Below are 25,595 nucleotides of genomic sequence, written 5' to 3' on the forward strand. Positions count from 1 at the left end.
TAAGCTATTGCCCTCTGATGATCTATTTTTATATTAAGACCGAATTCTTGTAGCATTATATCATTGAGCTTTTATTGTTTCATGGGAACTAATAATAATATTAAACCTAGTATACAGGGTGACCCAATGAAAACTTTACGCCTCGATCTTCAATATTTAAAATGAAAATTTGTAAAAACACTCGGACCCTTCGATTTTTTATTGGAGGAAGACAATTTTTGACTCTATTTTCAACCTTTCGACTTCAATTCTTAAATAAAAGTGATAGTTACCCCTAAAACTTTTAATAGGAAAAGGTGTCGAGTGATACTTCAATTTAAAGATAGTTGTATCTTGATATAACTTAAAAGTTTGAAGTCTGCAACTCTTATTGTGATCACTTAATCATTAACTAAAAGCCTTTTTCCCCACAGCCTTTGACAGGCTATCATATCAACAGGCATAATGGCAGTAACTTCCGACTTGGAGGGTATAATTAGGGTGTAACTACCTTTAAAATGAAGTATTACTCGATTCCTCTTCCAATTAAAAATTTTCGAGGTAACTGTTACCCCTTTTCAGGGAGTTAAAGTTGAAGGGTTGAAAATACAATAAACAATTGTTCCCCTCGAATCAAAAATCGACGGGTCCAAGCGTTTTTATACATTTTCATTTTAAATACTGAAAATCGAGGTGCAAAGTTTTCATTTGGCCACACTGTAGGTATAATTAAACAGTGATCGACGCAGAATACAAAATTCTCAAGATAATATTTTATAATAATTATTGCATATTTACTGTAGGGTTAATGCACATTCCAGAATCCGACCATTTACATACAGTGGGCCGCATTAATATTCGGACACTGTAGTAGTTAAGCATTTGTTACTTTTAACCTAAGCTGTTTGTGAAACTAATAAATCCCTTGTTTTATAATAAGTTAAATCACACATTCTAGATACTCAAAACATAATTTTTATTACCCTAGATTATCCACATTTTTTATTAATCAATATTAAGTGAAATACTGCTTAAATGTAATCGAGTAAAAATATTCAGACACTTCACGAATTATTACTTTTTAATTAACAATATAATATATTTTAACAATTTTAATACTTGGTAGGATAACCCTTTTGTTTAATTACATATGTCAATCGTTTAGACATATTAGAAATAATTTCATTTAAGTATGATTTTTTTTCATTCTTCATTTCATTCTTCAGTCAATCGTAGTTTTAATTCATTTTTGGATTTTATGGGTAATGTTCTGATTTTACGATCCAAGTAATCCCATAGATTCTCTATGGGATTTAGATCTGGTGACTGTGGAGGAGAATGTAATACTTTTGGACAATTATACAATAAATATTCCTGTACAATACGCGAATTATGTTTCGGATCATTATCCTGATAAAACTTGAAACATTGCCGAATATTCATATTAGTAGCACTTTTAATTAAATTTTCTTTCAAAAGGGTTAAATAATAATTTTTGTCCATAATTCCATCGATGAAAACTAATTCGCCCACTCCAGCAGCCGAAATACAGCCCCAAACTATAACACTTTCTCCGCCGTGTTTCAGGGTTGGTCTGAGATTTTTAACAAGAAGCTCTTCATTGGCTTTACGCCATATAAGTTTATGTCCATCTGGACCAAACATATTATATTTGCTTTCATCAGCAAATATCACATCATTCCACCAAGTATATTCTTTAGAAATGTATTGATTGGCAAACAATAATCTTTTCTTTCGATTAACATCGTTAATATATGGCTTTTTTCGTGGAATTCTACCATGGTATCCATTTTCATTAATTATTCGACGCACTGTAGATGCATGAACTTTCTTTCCAGTTTCTTGAAACAATTCTGCTGCTAATGTTGGAGCACTTATAGCAGGATTATTCTTCACTTTCTTCATAATATTGGGTTTATCACGTTCATCCAATAACTTTGGACGACCTTTTTGAGGGATAGATTGTATTCTTTCCTCGTGCTTATACCTTTTTATGATATCAGCTACAGTGCTCTTACTCAATTTTAATAATTTACCAATTTCTCTACATGATTTTCCTTTTTCTTGATTATAAATCACAAGTTGGCGTATATCAAACGTCGTATTTTTACCTTTACGTGGCATTTTCACAGCTAAAGTAGTTCTGCGAGGTAGTACTTAAAGATATGTTTACAAACATTGTAATCCAGCAAAAAATTCAGCAGAATAGGACGTTCGAACTGCATAACATGTGACGTGTCCGAATATTTTTGCTCGATTACATTTAAGCAGTATTTCACTTAATATTGATTAATAAAAAATGTGGATAATCTAGGGGAATAAAAATTATGTTTTGAGTATCTAGAATGTGTGATTTAACTTATTATAAAATAAGGGATTTATTAATTTCACAAGCAGCTTAGTTTAAAAGCAACAAATGCTTAACTACTACAGTGTCCGAATATTAATGCGGCCCACTGTATCTATTGTAAGACTGCTAACAAACATCATGCTGAGGCATTATTTGCAGGTAAAACGACTAAAAATAAAAGTTGCATTCCGTGTTCTCGAGATTTAGGTTACTTATCAACATTCCGGTATCTTTTTATTGTAACTAGGACGATACTTAAGCCGGTATTACACCGACAATTAATTCATGAATTTCTTCAGAAAGTTTGTTGGTTTTGCGCGGATTTGGATATTCGTGCACTGGGACGTAAAATTCCTGGTTATTGCCACTTTCTCCAACTACCGTTAAAATAAACAAAAATTTTCGCCATTACATCAAAACTTTTTTATGTTATCAGCCGCGAATTCACGGAAAAATAACTTCGCAAATTTCTTCGGAAATTAATTCATAGTAAAGGTAATGTAAAACCTCTTTTACACCGACAAGTAAAAGGGATTTTACATACGTGAATTAATTCACGAACCGACTTCGCGAATAAATTCGTGAATTAATTGTCAGTGTAATACCGGCTTTAAATTAGGAAAGTTGCAGAGAATTTTAGCACGCATTTAGTTCTGGCCCAAAATTTGTATTATCCGCAACGATTTTCGAGATGAATAGGAGAAATGTGGTAGATTCGTGGATAAAAAAAAATACGACGATAGTGCATTCTTAAGACACTTTTTCCAAAGAGATTCAGCAAGTCTCAACTAAAATTCCAGCTTATTTTGTTCTAGAGATCCACCTACGACACCTAAATTTAATATAGATGTCGCATTTAATTTTTGTAAAGAGCTCGTCAATACTTTTCCAGTGATTTATGGACTTGTGCATGCACCTTTCCAGTATTACAACTTCCCTTAAGCTCTAAAGGGCTTTTTGGTCTCTTTGGGTTATGCTGGGCCGCTTTACTGAAGCAAAAATAAATTATGTGCGGTTAATCCATTTCCTAGAGATATATTAAGATTTTTTCTTTCGTTCTGTAACAAGTGAGTTAATTATTATCATGAACAAACTTTAACCATGATAGATGTTTATTTTAACTCTAGCTGTAATACCCAAGACTATGCAATATTTGTATAGGTTCGTGTATTGTGTTTTATTACGAGGGTAATTCCCAGAGAGAAGGCAGTCCTATACACGAAATATTTTAGATTCTTAGTGGCCAAATTAATACCCTAAACTATTTGTATAGAGCCCGTGTAAAACAAATAAGTTTAATTTGATAAATTACAAACCCAAATCTTTACAAAAAAAGTAGGGTACGTCACTGGACTCTATGCAAAAAGTCAATAATGAACCGTTTTAACTTTTGCATGAAATTACGTAATAGTCCCTTTTCAGTGATAAAAGTAGCCAGTTTTCCAAAGGGCTCCGTATATCGAGGATCCATGAAAATAGCCCAATTCTCTGTAGACCATTTTGATTAAAGGTTTTCAGCCTCAATTTATGACAACCACTTTAGACCATTACAACATATTACATTTGCCGCTTTGCTGCTACCAAAATTCTAGAACATGTTAATAATGGGTGTTTTCCAGGAGACAGTCATTTTCACTAATGGAATTATTAAGCATGCGTATTAGCAAATAGCTGTATTAAAACCTATTTACTACCATCTCTGTAGGAATATGTCGGTAAATAATGACTAGTAGACAAGTAGTTATTAATTGGGAACTAAATTTTAGCTTTAGATTCGGAATACATAAGTTTTAAAATAATAATTTTCTAATGCGCATGCTTGATAGTTCCATTATTAAATATTACCGTCATTTGGAAAAATCTGTTCTTAGTCGCGGCCTGATTATTTTGTGAAAAACTGTTGAATATCGGCATAGAATGTGAGTGCTTACTGTATCAACATATTAAGTAAAAAAAAAAACAACGGTGTTACCATTAACAAGTTCTTTTTGCAAAAACTAAACCCTATAATTTTTATTTCTGCGATTGACCGAAAAAGCGTCTTTTTAATATTACAAGATGGGCAATAAAGAATCACTTTTAATACCGAGGCTATAAAGTAACTCTTTTATTGCCTAGATATTAAAAGTGACACTTTACAGCCTAATATTTTATGTCATTGTCAATTTTTAACGCGGTCGCTTATTTTCTTAACCCTGGAAAAGTTGATTAATCGGTACCTATCGAAGAAAACAAATTATGTGTTTTACTTGGCGAAAAAGGAAAATTTATTGCCTTAACTTCCTTTGTAACCTCGTAGCAATGAATTCGTTGCAGCAGCAAATTTAGCCCCTTTTCGCTAGTTTTACGCAAAATAAATAACTATTAATGTATGCAATGCTGTGTGTAACAGTAACGTATGGGATAGCTAGACCTTAGCTTAATTTGGAATTTCGAATGACTCTTAGTGAGACATGAATGTTCCTTAAGGTGGTTTCATTTTGAAAAAGATCTCAGCGCCTTAATACAATTCTAAAGCTTGGAAATCAGCCAAGCAATGACAAAAATCAGGAGCGTAGCTGAAAGTATTGATAATTTAAAAAACAGTTGTACCTATTTTATTTTGGATTTCAAATATCTCGAATTATTGGCGCATCATTTAAAATCTCCGTTTTTTAGGCAGAATAATTATTGAATATTTGCACATATGACAAACTCAATTTGGAGAACGTTTTAAAATCCATATACGTACCTAAAAGAGGATAAAAAAATTAAAATAGTACACCTTATCACTGTTTTAGGGGTTTGACTGCAAGACGAGTACGAGTATTATTGTTTATAAATTCCCATCTTAGAGAAATTTATATATACAGAGTGTCCGCAAAGATTGTATTATTTGAAGTACTAGTATTATTTTAGCCTCCTCTATAACCCCTAGAATTTATGATATGACATTTTCGGATACCCTGTATAAAAATTTATATACAGGGTTATTCAAATGTCCCGCATAAAACTCATATCTTTTTTATGAATGATTTTTTCGAAAAACGCAGAAACACTTAAGTTTATTGCAATTAATTTTTAACTTTTGGTGATAACATTCATCCCTTATTTACCACCCCTTCATCCCCAGCTACCCCAACTTTCTTTTTCAAATGGCAACCTAGGTTATATGGGGGTTCTATGAAAAGGTCTTCAAAAACTGTATTCACTAGTACCAAAAAAATCTGAAACTGCTCACCCCGTTTCAATAAAACAAGGGCTAATGATTTTTTAAGGACAATACCCTTTTTAATAAAATGAGTTATTCTAAATAGATAATTACTACTTACCTAATTTGGTTTAATGTAGTAAATGTTGAAATTGATCTCCACCTCCCACTTGATATGCACTTAGTGCAAGAATGTATCAAAATAGGCCCAAAAACATTGAGGACTTTAAACATAAGATAAGGATGGAAATAAATAATATTCCAGCCGAAAATATTCGTAGTGCAGTAGATATTATTTATCCTAGACTTGGTGCATGTCAGGTGGAAGGTGGCCATTTTCAACATTTATTACATTAAATCAAATTAGGAAAGTGGTGATTATCTATTTAGAATAACTCATTTTATTAAAAAAGAGTATTGTCCTTAAAAAATAATTAGCCTTGTTTGATCGAAACGGAATGAGCAGATTCGGATTTCATTGGTACCACCGAATACAATTTTTAAAGACCTTTTCATAGAGCCCCCATATGACCTAAGTTGCCATTTGAAAGAAAAAGTTGGGGTAGCTGGGGATTAAGGGGTTGTAGATAAGAAATGAATGTTATCACCAAAAGTTGAACATTAATTTCAATAAAGTTAAGTTTTTCTGCGTTTTTGAAAAGATCATTCATAAAAAAGATATGAATTTTATGCGGAACATTTGAATAACCGTGTACGTTTAATATGTAGACAAATGGGGGAATTTGGTGGAATCTGGAAAATAACCTCGCATATGGAAATTTTGAAGACAGGTAGGCCCTCTTAGGTGTCATTTCATGTGGTGTAGCAATGGGCGCTTCGCGGTGGGTGATCGCTTATTTGGTTCCTTTTGATGCGATACATGTAGACGGATACAGTAAAAATACCTCCCTCTCTCTAATTAGAAAGCAAATGACCTTCACCCCTCCCTTTCAATTAAGAAAGAATTGTGATATCACTTGAAATTTGCACGTAAATGTATTATAGGGCATGAACTTTACAACTTAAAATTGCTTAATTTTGTCAATTACTAAAATACTAAACTTTAACCCTTTTCCATGTGGCGTTTAATATATTCATGTACTAATCACTTAAATACTAAACACAAAGTTGAATCATAGCAATACAAAACAAAACCGTTGCATGTCATAATCGCTTGCTCAGCCCTCACATTACACCCGTTGATTGATTAACCTGTGCGTTATTAAGTTACATAATAGCCGAAAATGCACTTTTCATTAATTCCAGATATGAAAATAGCTGTGAACCATACAATGCCACTATTAAGCTTTAATCGGCCGTACGGTAATTGGGTGAAACTATATACAAAGGTTATAATATGTTGGGGTAATTAGTGTTACGTGCCTCATGGGGGAAATTACCAAAAATATTTTAGCCACGGGATAAATTATGCCTGTACACTTAGGTCCTAATGGGAATCTTTCACTAAAAGTAACTACCACAAAACGTTTTCCCGTTGCAAAATTTATTTCTGCACACCTTTCCAGACTAAAATATTTATCTACTGCTGATTTATCCAGAAACAAAAAGAACGCAGTCTTGAAACAAATTGCGCCAATTTTCACAATAAAACCCAGAATGAATTGATGGATCGCGAACAAGGTCCCTTTCTTGTTTCGGGCTGTTATGTTTTCAATTTTTCTTTTGCTTGTACATAAAGAGGTGAAAAAGGCCCGTTATAAGATTAATGGTATCGCCGATATTGTGTTTTGGCCCGATTTTGCTGTGATTAGGAAATATATTGTTCTCGATATTTATCGCGATCCCAAACCTGCCGCCGAAGAAAAATTATAAATTGTTGCTACGATTGCCAGAGCGGAAAAGTTTTTCTCGTGTCGGGAATTTCTGTTTAGCAGCCTTTTCCTGCCTTGTTTACTCATAATATAGAAATTGACCCGGACTCGCAGGCAATACTCTTAATACAATATTTGATTTATTAATGAAGTTGTAAAGCGCATGCATAAAGGGTACATGTCCATTACTGTTAATCTGCTTAATTATCAGTTGGAGCTCATACTAACTCAACAAAGGTATAATCTGTTCTCATCTATTATTACCACATCAATTGCGTTCGATCCTGCCCAAACATCAGTAGTAGTTCATTAGTATAGTACTTATTTGTGCAAGAAGTATATACGTAATCTCTTATGAACAAGTCGGTTTATGGCACTCAAGACAATGTTAAATGCAAAAGGAATTAACGAAGATTTTTCCAGGAACTTAACAGAAACTAAGTGAGAATACTGTTTATTATTATTTGAATGCGAGTAAATGGAACATTTTGAAAGCTGATTTAATAATTAAAATTTTTCAAGGAATTAAAAGATTTTTTAAAATATTTAAAGAGAATGAATCTTAATAATATTTTCTCTAATAGTTTTAACACTAACGAGAAATACCTGTTCTCCTGGTTGATATAATAGGATTATAAATTCACCTGCTTTATCATGCTGGGACTGTAACGTCTCACTTTATGGCCGCATAACAGTGTCATAAAGAGCTCTTTATAATCAAATCAGACATAAACGTTTTCATGAAAAATTTATTAAATATTCTATTTGACAAAATTGATTATTACAATCATCGTAGAAAATAAATGGATGGCTACGTAATGTCTACACAATTTTTACGTTGATAGAAAAGACTTAACCTACGCAAATTAAAGCATACATATATAGGATAATCTATCTTACAAGGTACCTCTGAACATAGTGTCATGAATTCAACCACGTCTCCTAGATCCCAAAATATGACAAAAACTTCATATAATATACAGGGTGTAACTTAAGTGATGTCATTAATTTTAAGGGGTGATTCCTTGTCATATTTTATGAAAAAATGTTCATATAAATATGTGCCCCAACTTATACCATTTTCGAGGTACAGGGTGTCAAAATTTTATTAAAAAATCAATTTTTTAATAATTATTTAAAAAAACTTTGCTGATTTTGATGAAGCTTGGCATGTTTATTAGCATTAATAGGGGACTACGTTTGATGTTATTACATTTTAAATAATAATTCCAGTGGCGTCGCAAATGGTTACCTGATTGATATTTATGGTGTGATTATTGTACGCCACCGTTTTTTCTCAATTTGATATTTGTATCAGATCAAATAATTAAAAATACAACTTTCTTGTCCTTTGACTTTTTTGGTGACTTAATTTTTGGGAAAAAAATAAAAACTTACTTGACTTTGAAATCACACCATAAATATCAATCAGGTAACCATTTGCGACGCCACTGGAATTATTACTTAAAATGTAATAACATCAAACGTAGCCCCTTATTAATGCTAACAATTATGCCAAGTTTCATCAAAATCGGCGCAAAGCTTTTTGAATAATTAATAAAAAAATCGATTTTTTAATAAAACTTTGACACTCTGTATCTAAAAAGAATGCAAGTTAGAACACATTTTTAAATGAATATTTTTTCATAAAATATAACAAGGAATCACCTCTTAAAATTAATGTCATCACTTAAGTTACACCCTGTATATTGAAAGGCGCTTTGTCTTCTATATACAATTGGTTCGCGATAATGCTTTTTTATTAATATTTTCAGAACGTTTCTCTATAAATTAATGAAATTTTCTACTTTATCACAACTTTTTGTCCTCTTTCTTAATCTCTGTAAAGAAATTGCTACATTTTTCCAGGGGTAGATAATACAGCAGAGTAGCGTTTAAAACGTGCCTATATTTTTTGTACCTAATTTTATTGATTATTCAATAGGAAAAATATTAAATTTTAAGATTTTTACATAAAAATAATTCTCTTGTAGAAAATTGAAATCTCCAACAGTTGTCGAGAAAATGAAGTCTTAACAAATCGGTACATACTATAATATGTTTTGTTAAATAAACATCAGATTTAAAACCCTTTTTTATTCATTTTATTTAACAATAATTATAATCAAACGCTGTTCCGATAACAACGAAAAACCACCATACTTTATTCATAAATACCTTCATGTATGAAAATGTTAAAAATATTTTTTGTTTGATCTCATTGCCAACTGGGTTTTAAATCTGATGTTTATTTAATAAAACATATTATAATATGCACCGATTTGTTAAGTCTTAATTTTCTCGAAAACTGTTGGAGATTTCGATTTTCTATAAGAGAACTGTTTTTATATAAAAATCTTAAAATTTAATATTTTTTATAACATCCGCTTAATAATATCAATATGATGTACTAATCAATATGTCCGTCTTTTTAATTAATAAGGCAATTAAACTTGATAAAATGGCAATCCAAATCGAATCGACATTTCAAGAATCTGGCTGAAGATCTGATGTTTGTCCTTAATCCGCTACTAAATACACATTTAGAGTACCTGTGGAATAACTGGAAATTAATGTTTGTTTATCCTCGAATCCTCTCTCAACACGCCACGTGTACGCGATCCCACATTTAGTTAAGATAATGGTTCCTTATCCCCTAATTTTAATTCCGTATTCAAAATAAGATACTCAAAACAGCGCCTTTTTATCTCGCTTTCCATTACATATACATAAGCAGTCAATACGTATTAGTTAAAAAAATGTAACATATAACAATGAACTGGAAAAAGTTGATGTAGCATTATTTTTAACAGTTTTACTGATTTAGCGACGAAATCGGAAATAACGCAACCATGACCTCTTATGCCTTATATACGTGACGATTGCGACGGCGCACAATACATCTCTAACCAAAAAATTATGTCATAAGGGTACCAGTGTCCGTTTCCTCAGCAATTAGTCGTGCGCCGGCGCAAACATTGCATGTCTGACGACAAAATGACGTCATAAGGATATTTTTTTCCTCAGTAATCACCGTAAGGAAAAGGTGACTAAAGTGTACTTAAGTTTTAAGGCAACACTGTGGAAAATTTGCATACCCCCCTAACATGTAAATAAAGACACTTACTTAAGAATGGAATGGAATGGGTAATGTCGCATATTTTGAAATTTTACCTCCATTTTCCGAGTTCCTTATTGCTAGTATTGTATAGTATCGTTTGAATTATCTCATATTTTATTTAACTTAACGTTTGCAAAAGTGAACAATAGAGAGGAAAGCAGGGAAGAACTGGCCTCCATTTATACGTGCCGGGAAAAGGAAGTACCAATTTCTTTTGTCAGAATAATGTTGATTTGATATAATGAAGAAATTCAATGTTTTATCTCGAAATAATTTATGTTTTGGTTGATTGCTTTCATGAGAAGATGCTATATGGGATTTTAAAACGCATTAATTACAGACTACTAAGAGTAACAACAATACAGTCGAAAGTTAACTGAAGAGTGAGTGCTTCAGAAAAGGCGAGCAGTTTTGTTCCAAATTATACATAGCGCGCCATTAAAATTTAATTAAGGAGTAATGACATAATCTTGTATTGTATGACACACCTTTTCCTTCCCTAAGCTCGGTAAACCGGGATTATCCGGTTTTTCGATTTTTTAACTGAATTTAGGTTATTTATCCATTTTCCTGCGGAAAATTTAAACTGATAACAACAATTACGATGAAGGGGAGAGCCCAATGTTGTTTAGTTGTTTAATGAAGATGATGTGTATACTAATTATCAGGTTGTTCGGAAAGTAATTTCGTTTTTTTATGTGAAAATGAATGACAGTTTTCGTATAATAAACAAATGCTTTATTAAATTATATATTGGCCGTTCTGGTCCAACACCTTTTGCCATCTTTCTGGTAGTAGCATAATTCCACGCTCATAAAATTTTTTGTCTTTGCTGGCAAAAAACTGATCGAGGTGGTTTTTGACCTCATCATTTGAGATGAAAGTTTTACCGTCTAAAAAATTTTGGAGTGACCGGAACAAATAATAATCCGATGGTGCCAGGTCTGGAGAATATGGTGGGTGTGGCATTGTGTCCCATTCAAGCTGTAAAAGCTTTTGGCGAGTGACCAAACTTGTGTGAGGTCTCGCGTTGTCTTGGTGAAACACTACACCTTTTCTGTTGATTAGTTCGGGTCTTTTCTGTTGAAGTGCATCCTTCAGTTTGTCCAGCTGCTGGCAGTAGACTTCCGAATTAATCGTTGTGTTATCCGGTAAAAGCTCAAAAAAAACGATTCCTTTAAAATCCCACCAAACAGACAGCATCACCTTTTTTTGGTGAATATCGGCTTTGGAAATGGTTTGAGTCGATTCATCTTTTTTGCTCCATGACCTCTTGCGTTTGACGTTGTTGTATACAACCCATTTTTCGTCCCCAGTAATGATGCGCTTCAAAAACGGATCATTTTTGTCACGTTTGAGAAGCGAATCGCAGACGTCAATGCGGCGACACAGATTTCTCTCTGTGAGAACATGGGGAACCCATATATCGAGCTTCGAGGATAATCCCAGGCCTTTCAAGTGGTCATAAACTGTTGAATTCGATAAATTTAACTTCAATCCGATCTCACGTGTTGTTATTCGACGGTTCGCATCAACTAATGCCTTTATGGCGTCTTTATCAGCTTCAACCGGCCTTCCCGAACGTGGTGCATCTTCGACATCAAAATTGCCAGATCGAAATTTAGAGAACCAGTTCTGACACTGGCGTACTGTCAACACACCTTCTCCATACACATCGGTCAATTTCTTTCTGGCTTGAACAGCATTTTTACCCTTTCTGTAGTAAAACAGTAGGATATGTCGAAAATGCTGCTTATCGCTCTCCATATTTAAAAGGGCACCAACCAAAAACTACTGCGTAGAATTAATTGAAATGTTTCACACACAAGCCTTGTTATATGAGCTCTCAAAGCATATAAAAATTATATGGCTTAAGTGTGAGGTTAAGTGCAAAAAAATACCATTAAATCCTCTGTCGGGAAAAAACGAAATTACTTTCCGAACAACCTAATACTTTTTCCCGAATTTACCAAACTTCCTATCATTTCTAAGACTCCCACACTGGTCCTACTTTTACTTAATACAGCATTTAAACGGTACTTATACCTCACAAAACGTAGTTCTTGGTGCAGATAGAGATTCTACTTATTTCAGGTTGCCTGGGTACGTGCAGAAGACCAAACCGTTCTTAGCCTCCATTCTAAAGTAGTGACACACAATAGCCGAATAGCTGTTACTCATGACAACCTCAGCACTTGGCAGCTTCGCATCCGACAACTCAAAGAAACAGATCGTGGATGTTACATGTGTCAAATAAACACTCAAGTGATGAAAATTGCTGAAGGTTGTTTGGACGTATTCGGTAAGTTTTCTCAAACGCTATTGATTATTTTTCTATTATCGCATCTGCGAAGTACGATTTCAAAACATGTTGGAGACATTAATTTGTAAACCTTTTTTCTCTTAATGGGGGTCCAAATCGACAGATGCTAGAGTAAAGTTGCTACTTTCCTCTTTCTGTTTTTTAAAAATTTATTTGAATTTAGCAGTAATATTTTATCCACCGTTAATTAATTAATTAATCAACATCATCAGAGTTTAATTATTAATTAAAAATTAGAGGTTTCATAGGAAATTCATTAACGTTCCACAATCTACTAAAGCCGGAGGTATAGAATTTAACAATAATTGTCAGGATTTTCGAACATAATGCTAATTTTAAATTATATTTTGGAATTTTTATTTAATTTTCTAACCTTCCGTGGCACTACTTTAACATTTGTAATACGTTTTAAGACCAAATATTTAAATTAAATACAGGGGTCCACACTACAGGGTGTCCACTTTTGGAGCCCAATCATGAAGATCTCGGTAACCATAAAAGATTCAGGTTAGTCAGATTAGGGTAAACTTACGCCATTTGGAATTCAAGAATATGTTTAGGTTAATCAGAGTAGAGCTTGGGTGGCCGGGGTTTTCCGGTTGGACCTAGGCATCCAGGTTAGTTCAGATTCAAGTACCTACGCGCCCAGATCTAACCCGGGATTTCAAGTAAAAAAAAACTAAATATGTTAGAAGTGGATTACATTTCCCATCAATATGTGCAAATTACTTTGGAAGTCTAAAAGACGTGTGCATGAACCAAATGAGAATGAAGTGGAACTTTTACAGGCTGCGAGTAAAATGTTAAAACCTTCTGAAAAGTAATAAAGAGCCGCGAATTGAGTTCTGGTCCAGCAGAGCAATTTAAAAAAATGGACACATACATTAGCCAGCCCGTTCACCAGATCTAACCCCATTATATTATTCTTTATGGATAACTATAAAAGACTTCTTTTATAAATTTGTATCCATCGATATTAATGAGCGGCAAAGAGGGATCATCATAACTTTAAGGGCCAAAATATTAAAAATAAGAGGCGTTGTAAAATCAATGCAGAATTTAAAAGTAAACCTTTCGAGCACTTCTTAGAATTTTCTGTATTTAGCTAGCTACCCTGATTATGCCGTGTAAAGTTCTCGATTCATAATTGGAACGGAATAACTTCACATCCTGAATTAATGTCCCCACCCCGTATGTAAATGTCCTTAGAGTAATTTTGGCTCCATTTTAGATTCCTAAAAGTTTTAAGCCAACCTACACATACACTTACTATGACCTTAAACTCAGTTAATGCACGGGCAGATAAACATTTTGTCTACTCTCTGATGCCCGTCGGGAGGGATTTAAATTAGGACAGAATGGCTTTATTCCAGCACTAGTAAATAAGTTTAAGCTTATTGTTATAGTGTTTTGTTTTGTGAGTGCCCTGACTTAGAAATCAACAATGGCACACTAAAAACAACTTTGAAAAGCAATTTCCCAAAGACAGAAACTAGTTCCAATCACGCACCAACTAGGAAATATTCACGTCTTGGGGAACTGCGCCATCTGGACTAACAACTTCCCATGGAGCTAGCAAGAAAAGCAATAGTTGCAAAGTTTTCAATCGCCATATTTTGACCTAAACTTCTTTACTGGGTTATGGAGTTTATGTTTTATGCAGGAGAAGTAGCAAGATTTGATCAAACGGCAATTTATCAGCGCTATTTTTGAGTCAAGTCTCAGATTGTTCTTACAATGTTGGACTGATTTGGCGTGTCTCGTTCCTTTCACTACTGCTTAGCAGATATTCTGGGAGTATTTATAACTTTCCTCATGGCAAAAAGAAACAATCACAGGTAAATTAACAAGGCGTCACCTACCAGCTTCCAGTTATCGCATTTTCAATTGCAGTCGTAAATCTCTCAAGGTATTATCGTAAATGTGTCTTCCATTCACGTTCTACTTCCCTTTTGATATATAAAAGAGGGGTATCATTTACGTAAATAACGGGAATTTTTCATACACAACCCGCTGTGAATCTGTCGCACCTGCTGAATGCCCACTATAAATTATTATGAAAACGGTATTGGCAAACCGTTTAATAACTTTTGCATGCCGTAAACAGTAAGTTATGAGATTTAATAGGGAAATACTTGCATACGTCCGTTAACGTTGAAAAAATTAATCCCATTGTCCAATTACAAAGGAACTGCGAAATGTTAGGGCCTGTTGCATAATCATTTTCCGAGGGCTAGCAACCCTTTTGGCCTATAATATTAAACATTTTCATAATTTACTTGCTAAAGACACGGCGTCTCGGCTCACTAATGCACGAAAATATACGATTCAGTTTTATGAAACACGGCCCCTGCCAACATAATTTTAAATTAACATTAACCCGGCTAGACACAAAGGGGAGTCTGTACGGGTTTGGTATTACTTACCTAGTCCGTACAAAATACAGCTGTTTGAATGGAAAATTGAAAATTGGGAGTTATGTAGAAAATGGGAGAGCGAGGAAATGTGAAAGAGAAGAAGAATTTGGGGTTATTTGCTTTGCTCATAAATAGTTGATGCTCGGTTAACTTGGACTAAACAAGAATATCCTAGATAATATACTGAAACTGTGAAATATTGATTAAATTTGAATGTTTCTCACAAAATAGTGAAGGAGCATATGTTATATGTAAAAGGTAACATTAATTCAAAACATATCTTGACTAGATGGCGAAGGTCGAAACTGTATTAAATAGGAAACTTCGTGATGTGGTATTTCACTACCCAAACGTCTCAAATTTGAGGAAATCCGTTATTAGAATATTGGTGACTAGATCGTGAATTGCATAAAACAACTAATTAGTAGTAGAAGAGTCCACAAACGGTCTTATTAAATCTATTATCTTACATTATTTCTTCTGTCAATGTTGAACAATTATTATAAAGTAAATACTTTTACGAACGCAATTAAATTAATTATACAGGAAAAATGGAAAGTAACAAAAAAAATTGAAGTAGTACGCATTTATTTTATGTATTTTCGTACCTTAAATGCACTATACAAGGTGTCCTAAATATTGCTTGCTAAAGCAATATTTTAGGCTAAGCTAAAAAACTAAAATGTTGAGTGCTAGACACTAAGAAGGAGAAAAAATAGAGCGGTTCAGCTAAATATGTCTTATCGAAAAATGTGTAATTGTATATAATTGAAATTAAATTGAGTAAAATATATATCTTATTAGAAAACTTACTTTTACTGAGTGGTACTTAAGTAATTGATTATAGTGTTACATTTCCGTGGTTCAATATACGATTTTAGTATACTCCCCGTCACTTAAAATTCTATTTATTAAGTTAAGACATAAAGAAAATTGAATTTCCTAACTACTCGATCACTCTAAGTAAATCAACCCTATACTGCAGTTTCCCATCGAGATAACCATCATATTTAACAAATAAGCACCATTACTAACTAATAAACTGCAATCGCTTCACTTTCTCCCTATCAAGTCTTTAAAACCTTCAGAATTGGTAGCTCTACTGAGTTTCTCTTTCATCGCGTTTAACTAAACTCTAACTTGAAAAAAAATCAGGAACAGCCTCATTTAATATTATAAAATATTGCAATTTTTAGATTTTCTATGATTGATGTAGCAGTAATTTAACCAACAAGTCTATTAATGACGGCGATTAATAATCGGGGCTGACAGTAGAAGCGGCTTTACTCTATCTTAATCCATTAACCAGATACAGGTCACCAGGTCACGAGAGTGTACAAATAAGGCGATTTTTTGTGCCATTATTTTAAAAATAATTTTCGCGCTAAAAGTTTCTGTAGGTTGATTTTTTAGAATAACACAACATATCGATCTGCCTACCGAATGTAAACCATAACTCACTTCGGTACACTATTAATCGACATAATATATCAGATCCGATTCAATGCAAAACGTGCCCCATTCATCCCTGGTTCTCGATCTGGGCACGTCGAAGTAATTTTTCAACCATTGTTTTATTATCATGGTTTTAATGGTACTATTGGAGTTCCCCTGTGAACAATTATGGAAATGTTTCAAAGATTGACAATAAACTTCCACACAGGGGTATGAGTTGAACTAGGCAGATATAGGGGTTGTTTTGTTTAGAGTTGACTCACTTGAAGGGCTATAATAGTATTTTTTGAAAAATGCAAAAAAACTACCGTCAAGTGCAGTGGTGGAAAGAGGTATGGAATATTTTCTAAGTTTCATTCTTGAATTACGGCTTTAAATGGTATTTAGTTTATGTGCATCAAATACATACTGTTCCGATATAGCCACTATCATTGTTTTAATTTTTTTTAGTCTATTCAAATTTCTTGCTTGAAGGAAATATGGAATGTTTGTTAGTTTTGATTTATTTGTCTTCAATTCGCTTCGGATCTTAACAGATTGTTATAACTTAAGTATATTAAGAATCAAACATGGCTAAACATCTGTATTTTTTAATTCAGTTTAGACAAAAAAACGCTTTTCATCAAAGTGATCGAACACAATATGATGTGGCAAAAGCTTTAAATATGAGCCACAGTGGTATTTCTAAGATTTTAATCAAGTTTCGTAGTCAGAATGGCGTTGAGAATCGTCGTAAAGTCCCAGCGGTCCCAAAAAAAAACACCCTCAAGATAGGCAAAGCCATTAAACCAATCTCTCTTAAAGGTCCCCAAAGACATGAAGACAAATAACATATGAAATCATCAAACAATTTAATATTGAAATTACTAGTAGCACCATAGGAAATCGCTTAATTAGTGGAAGACTTTATGGTACAGGCGCTGTTAAAAAGCCATTGCTGTCGAAGAAAAATAAAATGGCTTGTCTGAAATTTGTCAAGTCTTACTTCTCATGGACGACGAAAAAATAGAACACGGTCCTTCGTAGTAACAAGAGCAAATTTAACTGGTTCGGTTTTGAGGATAGAAGTTATGTATGGCGTCTAGTGGGTTAAACATTAAATATTAAGTACCAAATTCCTACTGAGAAACATGGTAGTGCGGGTATAATGGTTTGGAGATGTTGTTCTCGGTGCAAGATTGAACCGTTAGTTCATGTAGAAGGGAAAATGGATCATTATTGATACCGGCAAATTTTAGAGAATAATATATTACATTTACTAAGGAAGATATACCACTTCGTTGGATCGCCCACCAACATAACAATTCAAAGCATACACCAATAATTGTAAAAGAGTGATTTTTAAAGAAAAATGTAACTGTACTTCAATGGCCCTCTCAATCTCCCGACCTTAATCCTATTGAGCATCTGTGGGAGATATTGGACCGACGTATTAAATTAAAAGAAAATTAAAAATAAAACAAAACTTCTTCAAACCATCCAGGAGAAGTGGCAGCAAAGTTCCGTGGATCCTTTACAGAGACTAGTGGACTCAATACCTACAAGATGTCCGGGAGTTATAGAGGCACAAGGCTTTGCCACAAAATATTAAATTATGGATTTGAGCTTTTATTAATCTTTTATGAAGAAAAGAATATTTCAAACTTTTTTCCATGTAAATTCGATTTTCTCATATTTGTTTGTTAATTAATATTAACAAAATAAAATAAATAAATAAATTATTAATTATTAATTATTGATAAAATTTAAAAAAAGTTACATGTTGATTAAATTTTATTCGTATTATGAACAACTATAACCTTAATTAATAATAAGTGTATATACAGTACTTTTCTTCGCCGCTGTACGTACGTTTATTCCTCCGGGACGTAAATGCAAGGCTTATGTTTTTAGTATCGACAATGACTCAATATAGAGGGGAAACGCTGGCGTTTTCCTGCAAGTACAAATTTTTGATTTTTCCGCCCTTGTACATAATATCATATATTACAGTCGACACCGTGCAGGTGTATAAGTCGTTGTCGCCATGGGTTTCCAAGTATATAATACATGAAAAATGCCTGTTGTTTGTTCAGCATATTTAAAAGGTATATAAATCATCAGACACTCGACACAAAAGGTTAATCTCCTTTTTTTTTCAATTACTGCTACGTCAATTTCCAGGCTTACCCTGCAGCAGGGTGTTGTAGAGATAGGCTACGGTTAGTTCAGTTTACATTCGAATTTGTGCTCAACAAAATTTAATTATAAGAAAAGAAATAGGTGGAAACGGAGGAGTCCTGGAAATTTTGGCGGGAAATTTGAGCTGCGATGAGCCATATTGTCTCTCTTCACTAACGATGGATGAGTAGCTAACGAACTGGATTGACACAACCCAATCCAACTTACGTAAAAAAGTATGACAGTTTCATCAATGTTTTAGCGAATGTCAAAGTATCCACAAACTTCGATACCTATAGGATATTTTAATTGTCCAGTTTTGTATGTAGTTTGTGTTGTTTGACAAAATTCGGAACTTGTTCCCGGATATTTCGTGATTTTACTGAGAAATTTATGAGTTGCGAGAGGCATTTTCTAAAACAAGTAATTACAGTTGTTGGCAATCAAACCGCGTTTTCATTATGCCAGGGATTCTGACAACTCACGCCCTTATCAACGCCCCTATTTGCGCTCCCGAACACGGTTAAATTAATTTCGGCGAATTACCTGTCCCATTCAAAGTAAGTTTCTATGCCCCGAAAAGTATATGACAGCCCTTTTGTTTGACAGATATTTAAGACACTTCTCCTTTCTAACAAAATTTACATAAGAAAGCCAACATTTCGCGCGAAAAGTTAGAATTCCCGTACAAGTTTCAAAGACATCCGCTGGGGCCATTTGAGTTATTTGGTCTCCTGGCTGGACAATTTAAAACGTCATTAAGTCATTAAAGTGCGTTTTTTCTCTATAAAATAGCACAGAAGAGCTGTGATGATATCTTCTCCGATAGAGGCAGATTTACATGGCATATCATGTGATGATTAACTGATAACGGGTATAGCAAGCCCTATAATTTCGAACAAGTTTCGAAGTTGCATTCCTCGGTGCATTCAGTAGGGTACTAATTAACATATTTATCTTAACATCGTGGAATTGTTCGATACCGCAATTCGAAGCTAGTTCATGGTTTAGAAGCTCAAGCCGTAATTAAGCCGATTTCCTGTTTCATGCTGATCTGACGTTAATGCTAGATAAAACTGAATCCAACAAGATAGGAAGATAAACTTGATTGATGTTTTACTTACAAAATTATAGTTGTCAGTCGTCTGAAACATTGTGGCTCCATTAAGTTGTTTGCCAGGGGTGCTATACCGGGGTTACTTCTTCTGATGACAGCACCACTGACAAGACAACTCTCCCCGGGGCGCTCTGGAAGGTCTGGCCGTGGATGACACGGCGTAAAGTAGATCTCGAATTTACATTTTGGCTCTTTAATTTGTTTATTTTTATCAGTATTTATTAATCATTTATTTATTTTTATTGTTATCGTTATCAAGTTTTATTTTTATATTTTTTGTTTTGTTTACATATCTACATCATTTTATTTCATGTTTCTATTATTTTTGTATTAGAAGGTGTGTTAACTATTTTAAATAGGCGAATAATTTTTTTATGTTTGCTTTCGACTGCAAAAAAGAGATTTGTTTTAAAAGTAATGGGAAGAACTGAGTGCTAAAAATGGAAGCATTATGGTAGCCCATTAGCAAATGATACGGTTTTGTGTAACTAGTGGAATTCAGTGGAACGAGCGAATGTCGTGCGATATAAATGAGATTCATACATTATATTTTGTTAAAAATTTTGCTGTACGATGAAGAAACTAGGAAAAAAATTGCCCAAAATTAAAATTTATTCCGTATATCGTGTTGTTAATTGTACAAGTATACAGGGTATTTCAAATTCGACCCTCACCATTGGGATCTCGGAAACTAGAGGAGATACGAAAAAGTTTAAATGGGGGCAAAGTTGCGCAATCTAGTGCTTGATCGAATACCGTTTTCAAAATTTTAATTTTCCGAGTACTTCCGGAGATATCCGAGAAAAACTAAAAATTGGAGAATCCATTTTTATTTATTTTTAGCGTTATTTGACAAGAAAGGTTAAATCCGTAAGCACATTTTTATTGTCACTTTTTCTCAGCTACACAATGACATATTCAAATTTGCGATCCGACGTTTCGTCTTTCGGCTACCATCATCAACTTTATTTTTTCTTATGGGCGCCATATTGGATTTTTCGCCAAAAAAATAGTGCGTTTCATTCTGAATTCATTGATATAGAACTTCTTATAATTTACTTTTTTAAAAGCCGAAATATTTAAATAAAAAGAAATATTACATAGTTGGCCTTGACTCCATCGAAAGACTTTCTTTTGTTCGCGTTATATGACAGAACTTCTCAAACGAATTTAGAGCGTGTGCAGATTTCCAATGAAAATGAGTTTCCGAAGTGAAGAAAAACGAGATATGTTAAGACTTTATTACAAATTTGGTAGGAACAGTACGAAAACAGCTCAAATGTATTTTGAGTTATATCCGGAAAGACAACAGCCGCATAGAACATTATTTAAAACTTTGGACGAACATTTAGCTGAGTTTGGTGCTTTTGAAAAACCTAAGATGAAGTATGGAAGCAGAATGAAAGAAGATACTAGAAATAACCTACTGGCAGAGACAAAACTAAATTATTATTAAATGATACAACAAGTGTTCAGATTGACGACCTTCCTCCTGCATACATAAACGAACACGTCTATTTAAATTAGTGACAGCCCTAATAATATTTCTCCTTCTGATTACTCTACATTGTGTAATGATGTTTTCTCTAAGTTCTTCTATTGTGTTATAACCTCGATTCTCATATATTCTATTTTTCAAAGTGCCCCACAAAAAAGTCGTCAATTTGAGCACTTGTTGTAACATTTAATAATAATTTAGTTTTGTCTCTGCCAGTAGGTTATTTCTAGTATCTTCTTTCATTCTGCTTCCATACTTCATCTTAGGTTTTTCAAAAGCACCAAACTCAGCTAAATGTTCGTCCAAAGTTTTAAATAATGTTCTATGCGGCTGTTGTCTTTCCGGATATAACTCAAAATACATTTGAGCTGTTTTCGTACTGTTCCTACCAAATTTGTAATAAAGTCTTAACATATCTCGTTTTTCTTCACTTCGGAAACTCATTTTCATTGGAAATCTGCACACGCTCTAAATTCGTTTGAGAAGTTCTGTCATATAACGCGAACAAAAGAAAGTCTTTCGATGGAGTCAAGGCCAACTATGTAATATTTCTTTTTATTTAAATATTTCGGCTTTTAAAAAAGTAAATTATAAGAAGTTCTATATCAATGAATTCAGAATGAAACGCACTATTTTTTTGGCGAAAAATCCAATATGGCGCCCATAAGAAAAAATAAAGTTGATGATGGTAGCCGAAAGACGAAACGTCGGATCGCAAATTTGAATATGTCATTGTGTAGCTGAGAAAAAGTGACAATAAAAATGTGCTTACGGATTTAACCTTTCTTGTCAAATAACGCTAAAAATAAATAAAAATGGATTCTCCAATTTTTAGTTTTTCTCGGATATCTCCGGAAGTACTCGGAAAATTAAAATTTTGAAAACGGTATTCGATCAAGCACTAGATTGCGCAACTTTGCCCCCATTTAAACTTTTTCGTATCTCCTCTAGTTTCCGAGATCCCAATGGTGAGGGTCGAATTTGAAATACCCTGTATATTGCGAAATGAACAGACATCTGCCTGTATTTCATAACCGACCACGGGATCTCGCTATCCATTTCAGTTACAAAAATTAAAATTTTATTTGTTAAGATCAGAAAAATGCTTTTTATGTAACCAGTTAGGAAATACATAGTTTGGTGTAATGAGTGGCATTCTGTAAGACGATCGAAGAAAGGTGCCGCAATATGGCACGAGTTACACAAAATAGTATTTAACACATTAACCGCCACGAAACCCAAGCCAAGGGCTTCACTTTTTCTATCAAATCGGCTCCGAATCCCAAACGTTGGGTTTCATTTTCAAAGTGTGTTTTTACTGATTTTTGGCATCTTTATAATAAAAGTCAAATGTATATAACAGTAATGTAATCAAAAAATCGTTTTAAAACAAAGTTTCGTTTTGGGCCCCATCGACTAAAAATTTAAAAGTACGGTGAGCGGTTGACGTGTTAATAATGAGCTTTATACATAGTTTTACTCTAATTTTACAGACCGAGAAAGAAATCAGAAGGAAGAGTCAGACATGTGAGCTTATTCATGCTGCGCTCCGTATTAACAGCCATTGGTGTTAGTGACCTTATTTGTTAACAGAGCTGCGAAATGAGGACGCTTACCTCTATTCCATAACTTTTTGCGAAACTATTTAGTCACCCGTATCGAGACTATATCTTAAACTATCAACAAAGTTACCGAAGAATGTCGTGTCTATAAAACCGCAATGACTCCAAATCCTGCAAATGAGTAATTGGTGAAACTCTATATGGAATCTCATAACTATCAAGAGCAAACCACTCAAACAAACCACCCTTCGCTGTTGCCAAGAAGCCACATTGCAGTAAAAAGTCGACTAAAATTTAACATTGTTAGTCCCGATTCTATTATTTTTAATGCCTGGAGAGACAATTCAAAGGGCTACACCCTTCTAAGGCGATCCTTAATCCTATATCGTTTAGATAATCGCACTAATTAGTTTTCACGTCAGGCAAGAAGAGTTTTTTGCCTCGAAGGGTTAATAAGGGTTTTTGGATAGGATCATCATCATCTCCTAGCTTTTTGCTCAATTTATTGCCTTTTAAAAGTGTCAAGTTTAATAAAGAATTACCAAATAATTATCTGCCTATTCTAAAGAACATTCAATTGAAAGTGGTGCGCAAATGGATTGAAGGATCAAAGGAATTTATAGTCATTGAATATCCAATGTGAGTGCTTTAAACTCGCAGCAAATTGCTCATTAACTGGCTTATTTAGATAATGCGGATTAAGCCAGACTCGCCGGACCGCAAATGCAACCCAAGACCAACGCTGAGGGGATAATTAGTCCAGTTATCTCTGTCGTTCTCTTTGCATACCGGATAATATTAAATCCATAGGGACCAGCTCTGCCTCGAACATTTATTAGGTAGGAAAACACTTTAGTCTACTTGGTAAGTGTCGGAGAGCTATGTTGTTTCTAGTGTGTGATTTTCCGACAGTCGGGCCTAAAACGAGACATTTAAAGCCCTCAGTGCGTCTTAAATGTCAGGAAAAGAAGAAAACAAAAAAATCTATTAGGTGTACAACTTTGCTTCCGCCGTTTTTTTTCCGAATTTCGCGATTTTATTGTAAAAAACTAATTATACCTTTAGGATCCAAAGTATTGTCCATCGCTGGCCACTACTTTCTCCCATCTTTCGGGCAGCATACGAATCCCGTGTTGAAAAAATTGGACATCTTTTGAAGCGATCCACGATTCTATCCAATTTCTTACTTCTTCATAAGACCGGAAGTGTTGGTCAGCTAGGCCATGTGCCATGGATCGAAACAAGTGATAATCAGAAGGAGCTAGGTCAGGAGAATATGGCGGGTGGGGTAGGACTTCCCATTTCAATGTTTCCAAGTATTTCTTGTCCACTTGCGCAACATGGGGTCGAGCATTATCGTGCTGCAAAATCACTTTATCATGTCTCTCGTTGTATTGCAGCCGTTTCTTTTTCAATGCTCGGCTCAAACGCATTAATTGGGTTCGATAAAGAGCACCTGTGATTGTTTCAGTTGGTTGTAACAGCTCATAATATATTACGCCGAGTTGATCCCACCAAATACAGAGCATGATTTTGGAACCATGAATAGACGGTTTGGCCGTCGACGTGGAAGCATGGCCGGGATATCCCCAAGTCTTTTTGCGTTTGGGATTATCGTAATGAACCCATTTCTCGTCCCCAGTCACAATACGATGCAGAAATCCCTTCCGTCTTTGCCTTGCAAGCAACTGTTCACAAGCGAACAGACGCCTGTCAATATCTCTTGGTTTCAACTCGTACGGCACCCAATATCCTTGCTTCTGAATCATTCCCATGTCTTTGAGGCGTTTTGAGATTGTTTGTTGAGTCACTCCCAATGATTGTGCCAATTCTTGTTGACTTTGACACGAGTCTTCGTCAAGTAATGCTTCCAAGTTCGCATCTTGGAAAACCTTCTTTCTTCCACCGCTATGTTGGTCTTCGACGTGAAAATCACCGTTCTTGAAGCGCTGAAACCACTCACGACATGTCCTTTCACTAATAGTGGCTTCCCCATAAGTATCTGAGAGCATTCGATGAGCCTCAGCAGCAGATTTCTTCATATTGAAGCAGAAAAGTAAAACCTCCCGCAAATGACGAGAATTTGGCTCGTACACTGACATTTTCAATTGCGAATAACTTTATGATGAAGACACAAATAGACTAATATTTTTATGAGGTTATGTTAACAGGTGCCCAAGGCTCCTGCATGCCCACATGGGGTTATTTATTTCGATCATTACTTACCGCTACATACATCTATTCAAAAACGGCGGAAGCAAAGTTGTACACCTAATAATAAAATTGTCCTTTTTTCTTAAAAACGTGTTACTCCATCCTTTCGAAATGATGATTTCAATTCGTGAGAAGAAAAAAGTGAGAGAAAAAAGACTTTTCAAGGAAGATCGTATACGCTCTGTCTTCAGTGTGCCGGCATGGCATAGCCTCTCAAACAATGCATCGTATTTAACATTATTTTTTTAAGCACAGATGGATCGAAACTGTTTGTTTACGTCGTAATTTCCATGGCGGAAACAATGAGCTTCCGGCCAACGGGCGTGTTCTATTTTTATGGGCCGTCCCCGGCAAGG

General features: G+C 34.3%; 1 protein-coding gene across 1 annotated transcript in view; it reads left to right on the forward strand.

The window, feature by feature from the left end:
* Window positions 1-25,595, forward strand: part of LOC136412633 (lachesin-like) — a 204,739-nt gene that overhangs the window by 145,162 nt on the left and 33,982 nt on the right. The window contains exon 4 of the mRNA XM_066395764.1: window positions 12,588-12,795. Within this exon, the coding sequence (XP_066251861.1) occupies window positions 12,588-12,795 (208 nt within the window). The remainder of the gene's footprint in view (window positions 1-12,587; window positions 12,796-25,595) is intronic.

This window comes from Euwallacea similis, chromosome 12, assembly GCF_039881205.1.
Source record: "Euwallacea similis isolate ESF13 chromosome 12, ESF131.1, whole genome shotgun sequence".
In the NCBI taxonomy this organism is placed as follows: domain Eukaryota; kingdom Metazoa; phylum Arthropoda; class Insecta; order Coleoptera; family Curculionidae; genus Euwallacea; species Euwallacea similis.